The 23957-nt window shown below is 36.8% G+C and overlaps 1 protein-coding gene across 3 annotated transcripts in view; it reads left to right on the top strand.

Annotated features, from left to right (window-relative positions):
• GBE1 (1,4-alpha-glucan branching enzyme 1) overlaps positions 1 to 23957 on the top strand; it is a 137130-nt gene that overhangs the window by 64356 nt on the left and 48817 nt on the right. For all 3 annotated transcript variants that reach the window (XR_009276006.1, XM_058825322.1, XM_058825323.1), the window contains exons 8-9: positions 19699 to 19814; positions 20535 to 20662. Coding sequence is in view for 2 of the 3 variants with exons in the window: in XM_058825322.1 (XP_058681305.1) it covers positions 19699 to 19814; positions 20535 to 20662 (244 nt within the window). In the remaining variant the exon portion in view is untranslated. The remainder of the gene's footprint in view (positions 1 to 19698; positions 19815 to 20534; positions 20663 to 23957) is intronic.

Consider the following 23957-nt stretch of genomic DNA (forward strand, 5'->3'; position numbering starts at 1 on the left):
TGGGAGCAAGGAGATTGATCTTGTATGCTGATGTTTGAGTGGGTTAAATGGAGAAACAGGTACAAGCAGCCAGCTTCTTTCAGTGTCCTTCTCGCATTTTTTTCTGTTTGTTCATCCTTGAACCACCCTGATTCTTCCCTTTCCTTTCCTTTGTTTCTCTAAGCATTCCACAGTAAGTTTTGTGTAACTTTACAATCTCCTTAAAACAGGTCTTAATAAAATTCTGTATGGAATTGATCACTTATTCCAGGATAAATTCTCTTATTTTCCCCCTTGAGATGCATAATCTGGTGTGACCTTCTTATCAATTACAAAGTCCTGTTTTAAACCTTTCAAGGCTACTTTTGAATGTTCCTGTAGTGGCTCATCACAGAGCAACTGTAAAGTTCTAGTTTTTTTTTAACCTCTTAGTTGTTAAGGTTTTTGTGCTGCAGGTTCAATTTCCTGGGTTTTTTTCCATTTTCCTCCCTTGTTTATATTGAATTGCCATGCACTGGATGGATATGATTGCACAGAAGTCATGTTACATAGCATGGGTCAATTGTTTAATGGAACTCAATGGCAAATAAACCAAGTGACCAGTGTGAAAACTGACTGGTGCACTTCAATACTTAATAGGATGAGCTGTTCTTTATTTGGGGACAATTTAATGGGTCATTTCAGGGGGAGTTTCTGATGTGATTTATTGTGATTTAATAATTGTAAGAGATGCATTTTAGTCCTTCCTATAAAGCTTTAAATTCATACTCAAATCAGTTGTGTTTCAAATAATCTTAAATCTTTGGTATCAATATGATAGTATTAGACATTTTATTTCATTTGATTCTTATGAGTAACCAACAAGTGTGTGAGTACCAATGTCTCTAGTGAGACAATGGAATGTGGTTATGGACCTTCCTCTGTTCTGGTTCTTCCTGCTGGAAAAGAAAATGGTGTTGGCATTGAGCGTTTGGGGGTATTTATAAATAAGAAAAGAACCAGCTCCTCTGTAGGTTGTACTTGGCAATGCTAAATATTTCTTCAGATGTGAAGAACTGCCTCCATGGCTTGGTTGGGTCAGTGGTATGTACCTATGGAATTTCTTTTCATGCTTTGACTTTGGAAGAGGTGCCAGACTGAATGCAGAAAGCGGAAGTGGGAAGAGCTGTGAGGGGGAGAGATGAGATTAGAGAATAGCAAAGACCAGAGAAACTGAAGCTCTTGGATGACTGTGGGTCCCTTGAAGGTCATTTCCCATCCCCTACCCTCTCATGATATTCAACTGCAAATCTCGAGTTCTCTTTTCAAATGGTTGTGGAAACCCTTTCTTCACCTTCAAGCACAGGATGCTGTGAATTTTACTGGATTCTTTCATCCTTGTAGCAGAGACAGTAAATATTCTCTATGTATTTAGAGTCAAGTTCTAAGGCTGAAAAGTTATAACCTTCATGGTCATTGTAAGTTTCACAGAACTGATTAAAAATAGCTTGCATTTTTTCTAGTATTCTTTGTGTGTGCAGGTTCTGAGCAAAACTGTGAAAGAATCAAACTGACATTTCATTGAAAATGTTGGGTTTGGCTTTTTTTCCCCACCCAGTTTAGTCTGTATTGGCATTCTGCTAATTTCCATACCAGTGGATGGGCAGCTCTAGTCTGGATGAGGCAAGCATAAAAATCTGTGAGACTGACTCAAGTTGCTGGCAGATGTTGAAAGTTTGCTCAAAATAAATGACAGCAAACAGTCTGTTGAATGGTCTACAGAAAAGCTTGCTTGCTGAGTGACATTTCTTCAGCTAGCACAGCCTTCTATCCTGCACAGAGCTTGTACTAAATCCCTTTCCTTCTGTAGTTGGAGAGCTGTTAAATCTACAGGTACTTAGACATCAAATGCAAAGAATGCTCAATTCACTTTGGAATTGAGAGAAACTAATTCTCTACCGTGAAGGAGATTAAGGAACAGTTGCTTTATCAGTTTAGTCTGTCTACATTTTCTTTGAAAGCCAAGATGTAAGTAAGTTTATCTCACAGCATTTGCAAGATTATTCAGTTGTCTGTGAAGAGGACTGTGAATATTTCCTGTAACAGAATGTGGCAAAAGATCCATATCCGTGCTAAAAAATAAAAAAGGATTATATCCTTTGTGTATTTAAATACTGTTTTTTAGTAAAATTCATCTAAGTAGAGAGTAGTTACAAGAAAAGCAATAGTAAACCTGTTCAACAGACCTGGGTATTGCATCTTTGCACCTTTAAGCATAGTGCTGCTTAAAAAGAAAAAGGCATATTTTAAGTTCTTCATATTTTAATCTATATTTATACTAGTGTTGTATGAAGCAGGAGCTTTTCTGTAAACTGTGAACAAGATTTTAAAATTATGCTTTTCATGGTGTTGTCACAGGAAAATAACTCAATTTCATTGAAATGAGAAATTGCAGATAAGATTGTTGGCCAATAGAATACTTTTTGCTTAACTGTTTTCAATAAAAGAATATCAACAGTGCTTTAAAAATCAACCAAAAAGAAAATTTTACTTTAATAATTTTCATAACTCTTGCACATTCTTGTGAGTTTTTCTGAAATAGAGATCCTGGGCATTTTTTTCTTGAAATGTTCTAATTTGGTGACTCTTCCTCTTCATCATCTCTATCCTGTCTAAATCTGTGTCCATCCCTTTTCCCTCAGCTGACAACCCAAAAACCAGAATCACATACCTTCAGTGAGAATTGCAGTTGATTTTAACACTTTCTGTTGAAAAACAAACTTTTATATCATTTGCTTGGATTCCTGTTAATAATTGTGACTTTTCTAGCCCTGAATTCATGACAGGAAATGCTTTAGTGTAAGAGGGGTGCCAGTAGCTCTGGACTGGTACTCTAGTTGGCATTGTGCAGTTAATTTTGGAGGAAATTAAAGATCTCTGTTCTGTTCCTGTTAAAGGTAGCTCTCTTGAAATACATGTAAACACCTTCCCACCTTAAGTAAGGATTCTACTTGTAATTAATTTTGTACAAGCGAAGTGTAATTTTTTTTCCTCCTAAAATCACATTCAAAGGTTATTCAGCTGCCAGATTCATTAGAAATTATGTCGTACACCCTGGAGACCAGGTGGGATCACAACTAGAGTGGTTGATTGTGTTTTCATTTAAATTCATTTCTCCAAATAGCAAATGTGTCTAAAATAATAATCAGGGAAAACAATTTAAAAATAATTGAGAAGAAGATATTACCTAGTAAAGATTTTTCCCACAGCACTACATGAATAGAATGTGTAAATGATGTTGCCCTTCTGGACTTGTTGAGGTCCCAGAGTATTGTTTTGACTTTTAAGGATTTTCCTGTCTTTTCATTAGATTTTGTTGGCTTCTATTCTGTCTTAATGCAATTCAGAATGTCAATAGGTATACTCATATATTTCTGTGAGCCTTTAGGAATAATGGTAGGATTAAAATTCAGAAATCATGTGATGCCTTAATTATTTTTGTGGGGTTTTGTTTGTTTGTTTGTTTTTTGTTTCGTGTGTGTTTGGAGGTGTTTTTTTTTGGGGGGTGGGGTTGTTTGATTTGTTTTGGCTTTTTAATACTATGACACTTTTCACCTGAGCACTTACGCAAAATTTTAAGTTATTTCACAGTCTAGGAGATGAATTTTGTGCAGAAGTCAGTGATTGATTTACAATGCAGTTTTAATTTTAATTAGTCCAGCTTCCTTGAGTGCAGCAGTATGATCAGTAAGAGATTACATTGATTGCAAGAATTTGGGGCCAGCCGATGTCCCAGCATCTCCTTTGGGCCTTTTTTGAGGCCTGTTTTCAAGGCTTTTTTAAGAGAGGATGTTGTGTTCATATTTTTGGGGTCAAAAATCGTAACAAAGCCATGTAATGGAAGAAATCTCCTATTAAGTTTTTTCTTTGTCAGTTTTATGAAGTTTCAAGTGACATCCATGCCAAATGTGCTTTGAAGTGCTACAACAGGTAGGGTTTAGTGTATACAATAAACACTTTGTCCCATGAGCCACAGTTTTACATCAGGGCAGCAGATGACTTGCTAGTCCCCTGCTGCCAGTCCAGATGTTCTCTCCAGCTCAGTTTTCTGAACTGCTGGTGGAACAGCTGATTATAGCTCAGTACTTTTTACTTTTTTTTCTTAATTTTAATTCAGTTTTTCTTCATGTGTGTTAGAAACGGCCATAGCTCAGAAACTGCTTTTAACCTTGCTGTAAGTGCTGCAGAAACAGGGCAGCTGTCAGGTGTTTGAGCTTGTGTCTTTGTTCTGGTGTAGGTGGCCTCTTCCCCAGTTTGCCCCTCCACAGTGGGGTGGGTCACCTGAAGCTTTTTTCCCCTCGTCCTGTGGTCCAGCCTGGGGCAGGTGTCTCAGGTGCTCTTTTGCATCTAAAACATCCACCTGTGTTTGGATGCTGAGAGAGTGGCCTTTTCTGCCACCCAGTGTTTAAATTCTGCATAAACCTTACTCTGTATATTCTAAGGGGAAAAGATCCCCTGATGTTGCTTCGGGATCTGACTCTTTAAAGACTGTTTATCTTCTTACATCTTCAGCAGCTCAGTGTTTAGTTCTTCCTTAAACAGCTGTTATTCACCCAAATTGTTTTTTCTTTTCTTCTGATTGCCTACTTTGCCAGTCTTTATCTGCCATTAAGGTGATGATAGTAGGTGGAATTAACTGGAACATAAATCTTTCAGAGTTTAGTGTTTGGTTAGTAAGGTACCTGTCTGGGCTCATAATTCTATAAACATAGCTCAGAATATTTTTGGTTTTGTTTTCCTGCAATTCAGTGATGAATTCTAAATATCAGTGGAGTTAAGGACTTGTTGCCTTCTTTGGGAGCATCCTCATGGTTTGTAACAGTTTTCAGGATGAAATGGATTCGCTGCTACTCTTTATTGCTTACATCATTAGCATTTTAAATAGATTTCAGCTGATACTCTGGAGTACCATGGTATTAAAGATTCTGGTTCCTTGCCTAATGCTCTTAAGGAAAATTGACACATGAGCATGAGATAGAGACAGCAGATAACACGTTGTGTCTGTTCCTGCCATCCACCCTAGGGGCCCTTTATTGACGCACGTTGTAGAGTGCAGAGATTTGACTGTAAGCTTCATGCACACAAAGGATAGATGGGATTTAAAGGCTACTATGACACTCATTGCTTCTGAGATGACACCTGAACAGACTCTGCTGGCCAGGCAGGTGTCAGTCAGCTGGGAGAAAGGAGATTGCCACTACTTGTCACAGACCCTTGATGGTTCTGGATTGTCCTCTTCACTGTTTTGTGCCTTTCCATGATCTTCCTTTTGAATCCTAGTGCTCCTAACAAACCTGTCTGTAACTGTTTATTTTCTAGTTCTAATCTAAAGACTTTTCAGGTTTCTCAGCTAAGGAATTTTCTTAGAAGCGTAAGCTTAATGTTTTGAGCACAGTTTGGAACACAGGAAGAGGAGAGAGCAAAGCAAGTAGGGGTAGCTTGAACATAATTAGCGAATCATATCCAGTTGACTTCCCAGAGTGTAAGACCTGAAGCTTTTTCTTCTGCAGCTTCTGATTTAGCCAGGTGCAGGTGGCATTTCCCCAGCTCCATTTCCAATGCCCTGCCATGGTTGTCACAAATGTGTTTTCGTTTGTGAAATGAGAATTTTTGGCCATAATTCCAGCTAGACTAAAGATAATGCAGTGAGAGTTGACCGTGAGAGAGGTTCTCAGTCATGGGATGTCTTTTTGGTATATTGTCGATTCTAGGGTAATTACAATAGAACAAGGATGTAAGTTGTGTTTCATTATGTAAAACATAAAGCTGTGCTGTTTTTAATTCATTTCCTGCCAGTCTTCCTCTACCAAATTAGTTTAGGAAAAATCTGTATTCAAAGATCTGCATAATATGCGTTGGAATTTCATTTGGCTGGCAAAGATTATTTCTTAATGACTGTTTTAAGGAAGCACTGCTTGCAGCATAATAGTGAGATTTTTATTCTTCCCCTCACCCTTCATAAATGTAATTATTTTGATTAAAGATTGTTTTTTAAAAACAGTCTGCCAATGATCCTTAGCGCTCTGTTTCTAATAGACTGGATTCTGATGGTGACTGTGTCAGTATAAAAATACTTTATAGAATTTAAACCTTAAAATTGAGACATTTCATGCCCAAAAAATTGTTTCTTTTTGTTTTCTCTTCTTTTAGTCATCATTATAAATGATGACTAAAGTGTTTGTAAAGCAAACACTTTCAAGAATGGGGACATTGCAGTCTACAAATTGCCTTTTTTGAAGGGAATGATTACTGAAAGCATTCACAGAAGAGATGATACATAGGAAATTACTGCAATGTAATTGGAAAAATTGAAATAATAGTGCAAAAAATAAAAGTTTGAGCCATGATTCTATAATTTATAGTACATGCAGTCAAGAGCTGCTGTATAATTGCTTTACTTTTTAATTTTTGAAGTTTTTAATTAAACAAGCTTAATTGTTTTACTGTACTTTGGTATAACAGACTGTGAAGCTTTAAATCCATAGGTGCTCTAAAACTGAGAGCTTCACATAAGATTCCATGTAGCTTTCTTTGAAGTGTCCAGTTTCCATAATTAACCTCCAACATAGCATTCAAAGCTTTGTGTGAAGTTTCAAAAATGCAGCTGCACAGAAAGTGGTACAGCAGTAAAGCAAGATACTGAAATGTGAAGAAAGACACACTGAAAAGTTGCAGTCAATTGTTCTAAATTTTGTCAGGTAGCACAGTTTGAAATACAGAGGTGACCACTTGTAGCCACTTAAATTCAATAATATCTCGAACAAATTCAGCGACACTTAGGTGAAGTTGATTGTGGTATTTCAATAAATATCTAAAATTAGCTAAGATTCAACACATTGCAGGGGATAATTTTGCATCAGTCTAAATGGAATAATGATGTTGCATTTAGTAATCCACACTTGAATTGGCAACTTCCACAGCATTCTTAAGTGATTGCTGCAGCAGTTTACATGAGCAGCATCTGTTGTGAATAGAAGATTGTGCTGAAGAAGAGGCTGATGGTTGTATAAGTTTGAGAAGAATCCACAAATTAAATCAGGGATGTTGACTTTCTTCTAATAGGGTTTTATCCAAAGAAATTCAAGGCTGGAGGAAAATTAGGCATGGTATAACTCACAGAAGGGAAAGAAGATGGAAATATTAAGACAATTGTTGGGGGTTTTTTTGATTCTATTATGTACATGTTGTATAAGGCACAGATCCACTTATCATGCATTTTTTGGAAGCTCACTGTAAAGAGCATAAAATAACTAACTTGGGGAAAAAAAATCAATTAATGGCTATGTCTGCAAGGTAGCAAACAATAAAAATGCTGTAGCATTTCCAAAAGTCACTAGTGTATGTATGGACAACAAATCAGAAATAATCTGCAAGTGATGATGTTGATCTGATATATTACTTAGAGTTTTTGGAGTTTTGGAAGGGATGCCATGTTTTCTTGAGAGCGGCATAAAGACAAAAGTTCCTGCCTCTGGAAGGTGACTAGAAGTGGAGATAGAGAGCAATGCACACAACCAGGGCAGCCTGCTGCTTCAGGGAGTAGCTATCCCTCTAACAAATTGCTTCCCACCTGTAGCCACTGACTGAGATTCAGCTTGGGATGGGACTGTTCTCATGATAGCATGCTAATATTTAGGGAATCTTTATAAGGACATACTGAGCTGTATATAAATGTTTTCTTTAGGGCTTATTTAAATGCCATAATGATTTTGGAACTGTTGTTGTTGAAAGAAATTTTGTTAGAGTTCATACTTAAGAAATTATTGGCGAAATTGTGAAGAAGATTTAAAGAAATGGTTCTACTGCTCCATTATAATAGTAATGGATGGACAAGGAGCAGCTTTTGGCTCTGTTCTGGCTGATGTAGTTACAGGACAAGTCAGAAAAACTGAAATGGTGTATCATGTCAAACATGTCCTAATGAATGAGGATGATACTCTAGTAAAAGCTTTATCCCTGAGAGCAAAGCAAATCATTCCATACCAGGTCATTAAAAAGAGTGGTTTGTGGTGTTTGGGTTTTTTAAAAGCATACAGTATTTCCTTGGCTATTTTCCCCATGGAATTGCTTTGGGTCTCCTCATTGATAAAGGGACTCTTTACCCAATACTTGTATGTATCTATATTACAATTCCGTGTCAGCTCTTGAAAACTGGTATAAAGTTATTTGGAGAAAAAGAGAAATTAATTGCCCGTTTGATTAATTAATAGTTTAGGTCGTTGACACAAGGTTTTCCAAGTTATTCTACTGCAATTAATGAGTTTTTTTCAGGCAGAGGAAAGCAAGAGTACAAGTAATACTTTGGAGACCTTACCCCTTGATTTATTTAGTGTTACTGCACAATAATTAAGTCTTGTCAAGTGTAGTTTTAAGGATAGATACATGTGAACTAATAAACAAGAATGAAAAAGCACACCCATAGTCACTATTATGTGCTCTTGTAATTTTTTCTGTAGGAGACGACTTAATTTGTTCAAACAAAGAGCTGAGTATTAATTTCCCTGGAGAATTATCAAGTAAAACTATGGATTTTTTTTTGTTTATGTAATGTATTTAGTCATTGCACAAAGAGTGTTTAACTGAGTATATTTATCAAAAGGCTTCACAATGAAGAGAGTTCTCTTTGCAGTCTTTATCCTTTATTCCTTTAAGGTTTGTGAAGAAAGTAAAGTAATGACTTTTGTCACTTTCCTGATTAAATAAACACCTTAGATTGCCTCTTCTTGGCTGCAGGGATTTATGTAAACATCATAGAATTTGTCATTTCATGATATGGAATGAAGCTATTTTCCTTTCTCCCTGTCATAAAAAAACAAGTTGGACTGTACAGCCTGTGTTTTTAACCCACAAAACTTCAGAGAAATTGTCACTGTTCTTTGGTTTTTTTTCTTCAGTGCTTCAGCGTCATTAACTTTTTTTCCTCTTGCTGTTTCTATTTAGCAACATTTTGATTGCAATGTAGCCCACCTCTGATTAGGGCTTGATATTTTAGAGCACCTTTTAGCACAGGCTTATTATTAGTAGTATATTTAAATTTTCTTAGACAGTTCTCTGGTAGAGTGACAGAGAAATTGGTGTCTTTTGAGGAAAGAATCCATTTCTTATTAACCACAACTGGAAGTGGAATGAGTACAGTATTACATTTTCATACCCTGACCTTTTGCCAAGCAGGTGGAAGCTGTGCTAAATTCCCCCTTGTCTTCCCTCCCTTCCTTTCTTGCCCAAAGGCAAAAGAAAAAAAAAAAAAGTGGAAAAAACCATTTAAGTTACTGTTTCACTTGTTATGACACCAAGTTAGTCAGGCTGATAAATAATAACAATAATAAATAATAACAATAATAAATAGAGTTTTTCACACAAAGGAAATATATGTACTGCACTGGCTTCAAGTGTCAAGTTTGTCTGAATGACATTTTGTCACTGTAAGTGTAGCCACAGCTACGAGCAAAAAACATTTTTTTATTATGAGTTATCTAATTTAAATAGAACAGATTTATTTTACTTTATTTAGTTTTAAATGGACTAAGCTTGGACATTGAGAAACAAGTTCTAAAAGTTGAAGTTTAGGGAACCAAATAGCATAATCTTTTGAAATGCTATATGTATAGCTGGTTTTAGGAATAATTACTCGGTGAAATTTACTTTTTCTTGTTGAAATTTAACTCTTGTCTTTAAGATTTCATAGATAGTTTCTGTGTTCAAAAAATTGGTGAGTTGGAGTAATTAGTCAGTCGAACACTGGAGGAAAAAAATATCCCAAAAGATTTCCATTGCTATTTCTCCTCATTTTCTGATTTGAGTCTTCAGTGTTTATTACCCAGAATTTTTAAACTATTCACTACCCTGAAATCTAAAATTCTGGTTTTTTCTTCCTACAAACTACTTAGGGGCTTATAACTGTTCTAGGGTGGATGTTGAAGCCCCATAGGTGATTAACCAAGTGTATACTTTTTGGAGAGGAAAAAAAGTTGACTACAAACCACTAAAATTTACATTATGAATGGTTCCAGGCTTCCTTTGCCACCACCTTCTTGGATAAGGGCATTGGAAAAGATGAAAATCTACTTTGTTATAAGAAATTTCAAGGTAATTATTTTGCCATTGGGTTAATTGGGGAGGAAACTGAAAGTCTGTCAGGAAATGGGAAACAGCTTGCAGCTGGATGTTCTTTCTAATCCTTATCCAGCTAAGAAATTGGCTGAAAAAGGTGGTGACTTAGAGAAAGCAGTTCAAAATAGCATTCTTATAAACTCATTAACTGTGTACTGGAAACAGGAAATGTTTTGTAGGTTTCACCAACAGTTGCTCTTAGCACAGAACTGTCCTCACCCAAACTTGGAAAACCAGAAACATTTGATTAGAGTCTGAGGCTTGAGCAACTCATTTGCCAGCAATGCTAGACTGTCAACATCTGCAAGGGCAAACTTGTTTTAAACTATTTCAGAGAATCTTAGCTTTAGTTTTCTTTTTATCCTGTCATGGTCTAGACAAGAAAACTTGTTTTCTATAATATTATGAAGTTTCCATTTCAGATACATTTTAATTAAAAGTTACCAGTATTCTGCTACCACAAAGCCAGGATCAGTAATACTTGCACTGAAATATGATCTGAAATAGAGAATATCTGTAGTAGGTAAATAGTTGATTTCATTTCAGTTGAAAATCGTGGCTTTTCAGTAAAAGACCTTAGTGTTAAAAATAAACACATATTTCCAGTGCATGAAATATACTGGTAGATTAATGTTTCCAAATGGAGATCAGTAACAAGCAGTGTCCCTAAGGAACATATTGGGACTGAACTTTGTGGATGGGACCAAACTGTGGGGTGTGGCTGACTGGCTTGAGGGAAGGGATGCAGCACAGGACACAGGTAGCAGGACATGGAACAATGGTTTTAAGCTGGAAGGGTAGATTTAGATCATAAGGAAGGACAGAAGAACAAAACTTCATGGGGAGAGTGATGAGACACCAAAGAGGTTGTCCAGAGAGGCTGTGGCTAAAATACATACACATACCTCACAAAATACTTTTTTTCTGTTAACATATACCATTATTCAACCTAAAACCTTCTGCTATCTTACTAAACATATTTTTCTATAATCTTAAAATTTGTCTAAACTAAAACTTGAACTATTATTTAATATCCTTTCTTACTATGCTAGTATAACCTTTTTCTTTTTTCAAACTTTGTAGTTACAGCTAGTTCTCTATTTTTCCTGTTTCTAATACATACTTTTCTAACTATATAAAAAACTTCTTACTTTTACTAGGGATAAAGGGATGTGACTAGATAATCCCTAATGTCCTGTTGGACACAGATCATTCTGTGATCTTGTACAAGATCTCATGCACTAACCTGTTACTGTAGAAGAACAAAAGTTGGTTTCAAACTATCAAAGGGTTCTGTTGCCTTGTTGTGTGAGTTGCCATCCCATTGTTCACTTCAAAGTGTGAATACGGTACTCAAAGCTTTTTTCAAATGTGGAGGAATGTGTTGTTTGTAAACAACTTTCTAAGTAAGCTTTAGGCAGTCAAATATGTTTTTTGTAATTTCTGTCTAGGGACACTAATTATTTTCTCGATGTTTTCAAGATACTATCTGAGTTTTTTCACTAAATTAGTGGGAATACAATTGAATACATTTTGTCACCTGTCTTTTGTGGAGCTTACCAATTTGGTGGTCAAAGAAAGATAGTGGGTATGTTAAAATGTGCTAAGGTTGCAAGAGGTTTTAAAATAGGTGCGTAATGCTTGGAAAATAAAATAATGAATAAAACAGAGTATAGCTGTGAATCAATACAAGAATAAGGTTATAGGTATTTATTCCAGAGATGATGCAAATAATGATTTTGCCATGTATTTACGAAGCAAAGCTGCAGTCACAATCTATCATAAATGTGTTTATTGTTCTCATATTTATCTTCATGAAGTACAAATTATATGGTTGAAATGACAGTACCTAGTAAGAAATTGAGATTAAAAACTAGTCTCTGAATACAAACCTATTCTTTAGGTCTCTTAGATGAAAAAGTATTTATAAAACATACTGAAAGTGTATTTGCAAGTTCACAACTCTATTGGCGCAGCCCAGTCTGAGCCAATATCTTTCTTTAATTACATTTTTGAAGAATGTAGCTTCAAAAAATGCAGCAAAGAGAGAAATACTGTGCTGTGCTTAAGGATGGATTCCTATTTAATATGAACCGCGTACTTGAGATCTCCTGTGATGGTTTGTGGAAATGCAGCAGCTTTGCATTTTGTGCTTCCTCAAAGAGAATGGGGACTGCTGCATGCCTTGGTCAGCTTTGCCAGGTGGCTGCTTCCCCTTGCAGATTCCCTGAATCTTGTGCCGGGGATGATCTTTGGCAGTCTTCAGGCTCTTCAAGCTTTCCACTGGAAATGTTTGTCCCTGAAAGTAATAATTCATTGTACAAACTTTTCTGCCCTCCATGCCATAGTCTGTCATGTAACTGAGCAGTCTCATACCACGGTGCTGAAAGGAACATTTTGGTCTGTATCCCCAGCAATTGCTGATGCTGAAGATAAAATCTGGAAGCATGAGAGGAAAGTAATCTAAGCCTCGTAGTAGCTAATATACAGAGTGAACTTCCCTTAGCCCCTGCTTCCCCAGGGTTAGAAATCAGTAGATTGCCATTCAAGACGTGGAGTCAGTGTCTCAGAAGCTTCCTTTGTTGTCTGGACTGGATGGTGACTGATAATGAACACTTTGACTCACCTTAAAATTTTCTTATCCTTGTCTAGATTTGGCATTGCTGTCGACTGTCTAGTTGGGATGAAGAGAAGGATGAACTTTCAGTCAATAAAATATAGACAGGCAGCTAAGTCTTCAGGGATTCAGTGTGCTGAACCATGAGGGTTTAAAGTAAAAAGATATTTAGGTAATATCTTCTGAGGTGGTGCCCGAGGTTGGTAAAATGCAAGAGTTTGCCCCTTTTTCAGTCTTCTTTATATGAGACTAACATTCCTTATGAGCTTGATTTTGCTATATAAACATAAAAAGCACCTGCCATGCTTTGTTGCTTGAGGATTAAAGTTTTGATTTGTGAATTTCAAGGTAATTACTTAAAAAATTTGTAGTAGGATGTGGATACTGAACGGTAGATTGATAATGTGTTGTACAAGGTATTGTGGTATAGAGGAACTTGAGCCTCACACATCTGCAACAACTGAGATTTGCCATTGTCTGTACAGAGAAAAGGTTTTTCAATCATCAGTGCTCTCTAACTTTCAGGAAAAACAGATATTTTATGATCTCTTTATACTAATCCTGGAATTTTCTCAGAGGCAGAGGTCTGGTCTTTCTTCACTTTTCTAGTGCTTTTAGTTGGGATTTTTCAAAATGTTCTCTTTTTTGAATAATTTTGCTTCTTAGCTGCCTAAATACCTGTTGCTATTCATTAGCATTAGAAAAGAAAATGCCCCGAATTCAAATTACACCAGTTTGAATTTGCATTTTGAAGGTGCAGGGATAATACGGATGCTTTTAAGATTTTTGTGTGTGAACCAGACACCTTCTCAGTGTCCCTTTAAAGTCACTTGTGTGAGCATAAATTAGGGAACCAGTATTTTAAAGCAAAGAAATGAAATTAGGTTTATAGAAAGCACTGTTTCAGGCTTTTAATAAGATGGCTTTGCGAAAGTAGAGCTTTGTCCAGGTAGTTAATATTTTTCTCACTACTAATGGAATGCATTCATTTTGAGTGTAATTTTGTTTTCCTATATAGGGAATACATAAAGTTGAGGATAATTGTTGTCTATTCATATACATGTATAGTATATTTCAGGGGAGAAAAAGCATCTCACAACAAAGCAGTTAAATCTCCCTTGACACCTGATTCTTTGCCAATCCCCATCCCAACTCTGGTGCTGTTTTCTGAGTAAAGTTCAGTTTAGTGGTTTGTTTAAAATCAAGTCGCCTGCCCTGTAGTGCTTTGTAGCTATTTGTGCACTACATTTAGACTTGTTTTGAAAGCAGACTCAGTGTTGAACAGTAAACTACTGTTTAATTATGGAAATCATGAATAGCATTAACTTGTATGCAAATTCTGACAATACATCTTTAAAGCTGTGATTTAGTTGTATTTTGTAGAATAGCAAATTTTGTTTGTTAATATGCAGAGTTGATTATATGACCGAACAAACTTAATATTGTCTATGAGGTTTATTTTGGGAGAACAGAATTTTAAATAATCTCAAAGATTTTTATTTTATTAGTGTATAATTTCCTTGGGTAGAATATAAGTGGGACAAGTGCTAAGTTATTGAAATCTGAGCTGAAATCCATGTAGGCTTTATCAACATTTAAAAGAGTTTTGTAATATTTTTTTATATTTTCTCTTTTAAAATGTGTATGCCCTGCAGGCTGTCTTAAAACTGAGGTAATTGTCTTCAGTACTTACTTGGGTTTTTTTCCTTTCTATTTACCTCAGGATACTCACTGAGCAAAAAGCATCAAGAGTATTAAATTTCATTACAATAAGTACATACCTGCTTTGCCTCCAAGGCTGTTCTTATATTCACATTTTGCAGGACATAACCTTTGCTGTGTAGTATTTGAATTATTGCTTCCATTTTATAGGGCAGATAACTGAATGCTTTATTTGATACTGGTTTACTCTTACCAAGTGTGGATAGGACTAGCCATAAAAATGTAAGCCTAGGACATGCTGCTTACTTGCACATTATTTTAAATCCTTGTATAGTACATAGTTCATTTGAGGAGAAATATTTTTTGTGCAAATGGTTTTTCAAGAAGGTCATGTGAATATATTTATAAACATGTTTAATTCATTGGCAAAATATGAGAGAGAGTTGGTGCAGAATTAACCTGCACAATTTCACAATGAGGTGTCTTTTCAAAGCATTGATCAAGTGTCTAAGCAATCAGAAATTGGGAAATTCTTGTTTCACCTTGCTGTATGGCACTGCTTGGTACCAACAGAGGGAGTAGCATTCTGAGGGGAAAAAAGTTAAAATATTTTCATGAGCACTTCAGAATTACTGCTTCTATATGAGTAAACAGTGTGCCTATTTCTAAGAACTCATTTTGCCAAAGCACTCATTGAATATAAGTCTAATAAATGCATAGTGCTATTATATTGTTTACAGCATGTTGAAAAAAAACAAAAAACTTTCTCCCTTCATAGCAGTGGACTTCGGGGATTAGGATTAATGGTTGCAGAAAGACTGTTGTCTGGTGTGGCACTCCAGAATTCCAATTTTAACTAAAATGAAGAACCCTCTGCATCTTCAAAGCTGCTGCTCTAGTTTGTTCTCAAAATAAACCAAGCCAAACAAGCTGCATAATAACCAGTGTTCTACTTATTAGAATTTTTAAATAGAAAATTGTAAATACATAAAACATAATGTGGATTGTGTATAATATATATTAGTATGGTTGCTATACATATATATAAACATATACATACATATATATTTATATACACGTACATACATACATTCATATATAGATATACATATATACACATATACATGTGTATATATACGTACATATATATAGACACATAGACATACGTGTGTGTATATATATATATATGTAAAGCCAGACTGTTTCTCCTGTGAGAAATAGCTGAGAGAACTCAGCCTATTTAGTTTGGAGAAAAGAAGGGTCAGGGGAGACCTTACTGGTCTCTACAACTTCCTGCCAGGAGGGTGTAGCGTGGTGGGATGAGTCTCTTTTCCCAGGCAGCAAGCAGCAGAACAAGAGAACATGGTCTCAAGATCACGTATCTGGAAAAATGTCTTCACTGGAAGGGTGAGTCTGTGTGACAGGCTGTCCATAGGAGTGGTGGAAGAACCATCCCTGGCAGCATTAAAGATGTGTGGATGTGGCACACACAGGGACATGGCTAGTAGTGAACACGGTGCTGTGAAGAGTTGTGCTCAATGATCTCGGAGATCTTGTCCAGCCTGAACCATTCTATGATTCTATATATATGCATATAATATGTATATTTGTCTGTGCTTTATGAAGAATTGAAGTTCTGCCCACAAAAAGGCACAGAAGTAATTGTGCAACCCTGCATCCAATTAATTTACAACTGTTAACTTTATTAGACTGAATGCTAATTTCTTTGTTTAGCAATTTTTTGATTGAATTTAGCCCAGTCAGCTGTTGAAATATTTGGGGATAGTTTGAGAAATAATGTTTTAGCAATTCGGTGCTCCTGTGTCTTAAGTTAATTAAACAGTGAGAACTGAAGCAGGCATATCATCATAAAAGTCTAGATTCTTATAAGGTCAGCAGTTCTCCAATTCATAGTAATAAATGCAATTCCTGAAGGTCAACATTAATATGGTTCAAAAATTACATCTTCAAACTGTATTAGGTGCAGCCAATATTATTTTTTGTCCATAGTGACAAAATTAACTGGTTTAAATGCATTGCTTGCATCTAAATATTTCATGTTCATCATGGACTGGAATTTAAAATGCTTTTGGTGAATCATTATTTTGCTTTTTTTGTTAGTATAGAGGAAAAAAGTGAATAACATGTGTGTCTTATAAGCAATTTCACAGGTTTTCTGCTGACCTAGTATAGGAAAGTTGTTAAATGTCTCATCACCTCATGAAACTAGGTCATTTAGGGTAGATGTGCTCATTCCACTTTTTCAAACAAAAAAATCTGCTATTAATAAATGAGCTATGGACTCCAAGAGTGAAGGGAAAAAATCCAGCAATACTTCCCTGCAAAGACCTTCTTTGTTTTGAATGTCTGAGTGAATTCTGAATTAGATTTCTTCACTGTAAATCATTCTGTTCCTTAATGATGATACAGCATTAAAAAAGCTACATAATAGACTGTCTTTGGTCATGCATGCAATGAAAGAATTTCCTTACTTCTGATATATGCCAAAATGTGAGATTTTTTAGGATATAACTTAGGTATGGCTTTTTTCCAGAAGAAATTGCATTCCTGATGAGTGCTATCCTGTTTCCATATCTGCCTGTAAAATACAAGAATGAGCTGGTTTAGAAATGCTCCTGAATTACTGCTTCTGTGGTGGTTGTATCTCAATTATGTCTTTTCAATTTTGGCCTCTACTGGCTTTCTGCAAAGTTATTTGTTCTGTCAAGTTCTGTGTCTAAAATTGCTGCTCCCATGAACAAATATACTTGGATGAAAAATGATCCTCTGTATGGTTTGTGTGATTTGCATGTCTCAAAAAATCTGCTATTCTGGTTCATGTTTTGGAGCTGTGTAGGCATTTCTCTACAAGTCAATATGGCTGCTAGTACTTGGTATACTTCTTAAAAATTATCCTAAAGCTGAATTTTGTCCAAGTTTAGAATAAAATCACAGATGAAGTGTTTATTTATTTATTTATGGTCTTCTCTCCCATGTGCAATCAGATGCTTGGAAAACATCTGCTGCTCCCACTCAGGTTTTTGATCTCATAAATTTTCCAACTAATACTTTGGTGCAACAAATTCATCTTGTTTGTTTTTATTGTTGTCGCTTTTTCATCTAAAAGTCATTACAATTTATGTTCTTGCTGGTTCTCCATCTTTTCCCAAAGATCAATCTTCAATGCCAACAATGGTGGAAAAAATTACATTTGTTATCCATTTTGAGGTTTTTGTGTATGTTTTACAAATGTTCAAATCCTCTTCACCATCTTAAGGACTTTGGGGTTATAAAGTCAAGATGTTTGTAATGAGAAGAAATAACTTTTAAGTCTGGATAATGCTTGTAGTAATTAATGCACTCTTTGTGCATGCATTATCCTAATTCTGTGTGAGATACTAATTTTATTTGCTAAAATGCTGTGCTCTTTTCTCACAGTATTTAGCTTGCAGGAAATAGCTTTCTGTGAATTTCATGCTGAGTCAGAATAAGATACAGCAAACGTTTACACAAAATTGCTTTTTTGGTACCAGTTTGCCAGTTTTAGGACTTCTGATGCTTTTCTATCCCTTTCAATATCAGAGCAATCTCAATCTTGTCCATTCACTGCAAACCATCTCACCTGAGAACTAATAAATATATGAAAGGTTCTTCAGACAAGCTCCTGAGATCTTCCCAGTGTCATGTTAACTTGTGAATTGTATGATTTGAAGCAGGGGAGTGTAGCAATGGAACAATAACCAAAAAAATCTTGTCATGTAATGCATGCCCAAGAAAGGTGTTGAACTGAGGGAATTCACAGTGAGCTGCTTCACATTTCCTAAATTTGGAGGTTTTGATTTGGTAGTAATTCTATCTTTATATGCACAAGTGTGTATTTCTGTGCAGTGCATGCAGAAAGAAGGGGAAATATTAAAATTCTATGGAAGTTAATAAGAATTGGCTACTTAGTGAGATCAGGATTTGACTTTATAGTGTGTCCATAGCCTCTTATCTTTTCTTGTAATACCACTTACTCAGGACTTAAAGCATCCTTCATATGAAGAAGTTTTTTGGAGGAAGGAAAATGGTGACATTTGTTTGTCAAAATGGAGTTTTTCCTTTTGTCAGAATTTCTTCCTGAAATTACTCTTTCTGATGTCTGTTAAATGCAATGTAGGAAGGGTCCCCTTCATTACCCTATGCCTACCATGTGCATAGGTAAATTTTGGTGTGGTTTCTGGAACATTACCCATTCTGTCTCACCCAGCAGAGGGTGGCTGGAGAGACCCTGCCTGCTCCTGGCCTTTTCTCTGAACAGAAACTTGGTAGGAAGTGGAGGTGTAGCTATGCTGGAAAACTGGTTAGAGAGAAATCATAACATTGGCAAGTGTTGAAGATGTGGGCAAAACCAGATTCACTACATCTTATGTTGGCTGATTGAGATGGGTGAGCTCTTCGGAGCTGTGGCTTGCAGGAGATGCACATGAGGGTGTCAGGGCTGTGCTGTGGAGGACGAACAGTAGAAACAAGTTGTGGGTATCTTTGGAAGCTACAGAGACCAATGCCCAGTGAGAGGAGGTGATGAATACTAGGAAAACTGCTCATGAAACTATTGTATTCCTTAATATCAAAGTCTTTTCATGAATGTTTCCTCATGCTTGTTCATTTTGGAACCTCTTATATTTTGATTTCATCTCCATGCTTTGTGCATGTATGTGTGTTATATCACATTCCTGATGTTCCGAACTTCAAAATACACCTCCTCAACTTTCCCGTGGTTTACTTTTCAAAGTGTAAATTTGCAACATAGTAGGTGATTTGGCATTCTAGTGGTGACATATGATTTGTCACTAATTAGGAAGGGCAGTTTTTCAACAGCAGTTATGCCTAAAAATTGCTATAAATCCATAAAATCTTGGGGAGAAGTTCTTGCCTATTAAAATTTTATTTCCTTTTCTATAGCATCTTTTCCCACAGAGAGTAACCATCTTCAAAGAGGGAAAGGAAAATTACACCAGCAAGCATGAGTAGTAAAATATAATATATGTGTTCAGACACTATCCTGTTAGATGTCTATGTAGATAGTTGAGAGTTTTTACTAACCTCCTATCTCCAGTCTTAAGATTTGGTGCAGTAAAAAGGCAAAAGCTTAAAGACAAATCATTTTGGGAAAGGTTAATGAAAAACAGGGAAGAAGTCATTAAAATAGTAAAATGTACAGTACAAGTACTACATATGCAAGTGGAGGACATGGTGTAAGGAACTCTAGTTGATCCCAAGGTTTTTAAAGCTTAATAAATGTATTTCAGCTGGGAAGTCCTGAGATTCCTTCTGTCTAATTTGAGGATGTGGATTGAAGACTATCGCTTCGATGGATTCCGGTTCGACGGCGTTACGTCCATGTTGTATCACCACCACGGCATTGGTGAGCCATTTATCAGTTCTGATCTCAGCCCTCCTGGTGCAGCTCTGTTCCTCTAAAGTTCACTGTTTCTCAGCGTGGAAAAGGGCTTTAGCACAAGAGTTAGAGGGGCTTGTTGGTAGAGCTTGAAACTAGATGGGAAAGGGACAAAACCGGGCTTGATAGTGAGAAGCAATGGGAGGGCGCAACCAAAACATGAGGATGGATGCGCTAGGAAGATCCCTCAATCTGCTCCACAAGGTGTCAGCTGTAACAAACCATGCTGGAAGTGTTTCTGTACCAACACAAACATGAGGAACAAAAAAAGAAGAGCTCAAAGCTTTAGCCCAGTCCCAGGGTTTTGACATGATTGGCGTAAGCAAAACTGGGGGGATGAGTCCTGTGGCTGGATGGGAGCACAACACAGCTGGCATAGGTGTGAAGAAGATTCCTAAACAGGTTCAGAAGATTACTAAAACACCGGGGTGATTCAGGGTGTGATTCTGGGGGATGGTCCTGTACAAGGCCAGGCATTGTACTCTGATGTTAATGGGTCTCTTCCAGCTCAGGATATTCTGTGAATGATCAAAAAAATCCATGTTGGTTAATTTTCTTGCTTTGTTGCTATGAGGATAGATGGAAAATCATTAATACATTCTGCTTATAAAATGAAATATTGAGTGAAATAGCTGTGTTTTCTAAATAAAGCTTGACTCTGGCTTTTAAAACTTGTTGTCTTATTAGGCACAGGGTTCAGTGGAGATTACAATGAGTATTTTGGCCTACATGTGGATGAAGATGCTTTGTGTTACCTGATGCTGGCCAATCACATGATTAATACCTTGCACCCAGAATGCATAACCATAGCAGAGGTAAGATCATTTTGCCTGCCTCAGTGACATTAATATTGATTAGTTTGCTTTAGGATGTGAATTTCCTGTTAATTATCGAGTCACACCTTGGGTACTCAAGCAGTGACATGAGCTGAAAAATATTAATTAGTGGACAGACTTTGCCTGGTGGGAAAAAACAACCTTAATATGCGCTCTGGGGATTTTCTCAGCATTAATAGATTATTAATTAATGTGACAGTTTCTTTTTCTTTTTTTTTCTTTCATCACCTTGAACTTGTAATGAAAATTGTTTTTATTAGTTTATTGCTTGTGCATGATAGCCATTTGTCAGTAGTGTTCTGTGGTACTAAAGATTAACAGCCCTAATGATGTTTTGCATATTTTGAATTATATTGGTATATCTGACAATTGCCCTTCAAATTAAATGCAATAAACTTATAGATGTTAAGTATGTAGGGTAATTTAAATTTATTATTAAGTTTCTCCAGGTTTCTAAAGGAGTAAATATACTATATTACTTGAGTTTATTGAGATAAATTTTTTTGACTGAAAAATGTTTTTGGCACATGGAGTTTTTAAGAGTATGAAACAGCAGAACATTCAAAATTCTAATTTTCACTGATACTTTGTTTTTATCCAGAAGAAAAATCACTTAAACATGGAGGATTCTTTTCTGTTATCATGTTTAAATAATTCATTTTGTTTAGAAGAAAAAGTGATATCTGTCTGATACCCAGGGACTATATGGATTTCTAATAAAAGGGTTTGTGATGCTGAAGAGTTCTCTATCTTTAAAAAGCAAAATACTGCTTTACTTAATTTCTTATTTATGGCGAAGTCTTCTATCATAGACAATCACTGCTAGTAGCTCAATGACAAGCTACCAAAACAGCATCTGGGGAGCAATCAGTAGCAAACTGGAGGTGATTTCATTGAGCTGTAGGCTTATTTGAAATTAAATCAGTTAATTTTCTAGGTAGTCCTAGATTATAAGCATTCCTACCAAAGAATTTCTGAGTTTAGTTGTCTTGTATTACCTGGCCTAAGAATTCCTTTTTTTTTAATAAGATGTGTCTTCAGTTTCTCATGCTTAAGTTGAGAGTGCTTCTTTTTCAATACATAATTTTCTGCCTCGGGAAGTCGCTACATGAATCATAGAATTGATCAATGTGCTTCATGGTTAAAGGAGAATTTCAGAATGAGAAACTATTGACATAATTGAAAATTACAGAAGGCAGTGAAGAATGTCTGCTTGGCTATAGAATTAGTGCCATGTGAGAAAAATGTTTTTCTCTGGCCATAACTAATGATAATATATTCCCTAATTAATGTAATTAATTGATGATTTTACAGCTTTTTAATATTCTGTATATTCTGTCTTAGTAATTGCTAATTTTTTAGGTGTTACTGAGTATACGCTTGTTTTTCATTTTGGTCTTCTAAATAAAGCAGCGATTAAAGATCTTTATAATTGGAAGAAAAAATGCTAAGTAAAATTATGTCATGCTTGAAGTATTATAGACACAAACAGGCAAAGAAACAGTATGTTGAGTTTTCTATTTTTAAATGCAGTTCTTTTCAAACCTGGTATGAACAATTGCTTTGAAATTAGCTGTTTAATCATAGCATAATAGAATGGCCTGGGTTGGAAAGGAACTTAAAGATCATCAAGTTCCAACTTCCTGCCATGAACAGGGACACTTTCTACTAGCCCAGGTTGGTCAGAGCCCCATCCAGCCTGGCCTTGAACAGGAATGGGGCATCCACAGCTTCTGTGGGCAACCTGTGCCAGTGCCTCACCACCCTCACAGGAAAGACTTTCTTCTTAATATTTAATCTAAACCTACTCTCTTCCTATTTCAAGCCATTCCCCCTTGTCCCATCAATACATATCCTAGCAAGATGTCCTCTCTGTCATTCTTGTGGGCTCCTTTCAGGTACTGGCAGGCCCCAATTAGGTCACCACAAAGGCTTTTTTTCTTAGGCTGAACAATCCCAATTCTCTCATCCTTTCCTCATAGCAGAGGTGCTCTATCCCTGATCATCTTCATGGCCCTCCTCTGGGCTGGCTCCAGCAGGTCCCTGTCCTTGCTGTGCTGGGAGCCCAGAGCTGGATGCAGCCCTGCAGGTGGGCTCTCAGCACAGGGGAAGAATGCCCTCTCCCTCCTGCTGCCCACTTTGGGCACAGCCCAGGACAGATCTGGATTTCTGGGCTGCAAGAGCACACTGACGTGTCCAGCCCACCAGCATCCTAAGTCTTTCTCAGTGACTGCTCTGGATCTGTTCACACCCAGCCTGGATTGATAAACAGGGGTTGCCCCAAGCCAGGTGCAGCCCCTGGGACTTGTGTCTTGCTAAACTCATGAGGCTCCCATGTGCCTGCTGAAATTGGTTCCCATACAGACATCACTTAGAAATGTGATTGCTGTCTGAATCCAGCATGCTTGGCCATTCCACTGCCAAAACCCCCAACATTTTGGCAGTAACACCAACCATGGAGCAATGTATGAATAAACTCAGTCCATCCATTCCTTTCAATGTTATTGCCTTCAGCTAGAGAGGAGAAAAGGGCTTCTGCCTCAGCTTCCTTTTCCAACTGTCTCAAGGCCCTGAAGTCCTTTTTGATCTCTCTTTGATCACATGTTGTCACTCCATTGCCTCCTCTGTGGAAGATCAGTAATGTGTTGCAGTCTGAGGGCTGTACTAGGCTAGGAAGTTTCCTGGTAGAAGTACATTAAGTACATTTGATCTACTAAACAAACTATTTTTTTTTGTGTCCAGTTAAAATTTGTATACATGGATATAAATGCTGTTAAATTTGGAACTTTACTTCCCAAAAATCTGGCTTTAATTATTTTGTTTTAAGTAGATGGGACTTGCTTAAATCTCAGACTTGGACGTCCTCCTGACTGGCATCATGGCATTACAGAAACGGCTTTTGTTTCATATCATCATGTCCTGTATAACCTAGAGACCAAGAGTCTGTGTCTATTCTTTCTGACTGATTTAGGAGAGTTTTTGAAATTTTTATCACATCTAAAACTTTGTAAAAAATTTCCACTTCACTTTTTTTTACAGCGTGTGGAATATGGACACAGTTTTCTGTGTGATCCAGTGGCTGCTGACTGACGGGGGATAATTCCCTCCTTTGATCTCCTGGCTGTGCTGCTCACACAGCCTGGCATGTGCTGGCCATGCCATCCCTGCTGCCAGGCCTGGCTGCTGGCTTGAAGCTCAACTTGCTGCTGAGCCCCAGCCCTTGCTCCCCAGCCTGGCTGGCCCAGCCCCTGTGGATGCAGGAGGTGGCACATCC

The sequence above is a fragment of the Ammospiza caudacuta genome, chromosome 2 (genome assembly GCF_027887145.1).
Source record: "Ammospiza caudacuta isolate bAmmCau1 chromosome 2, bAmmCau1.pri, whole genome shotgun sequence".
NCBI lineage: Eukaryota > Metazoa > Chordata > Aves > Passeriformes > Passerellidae > Ammospiza > Ammospiza caudacuta.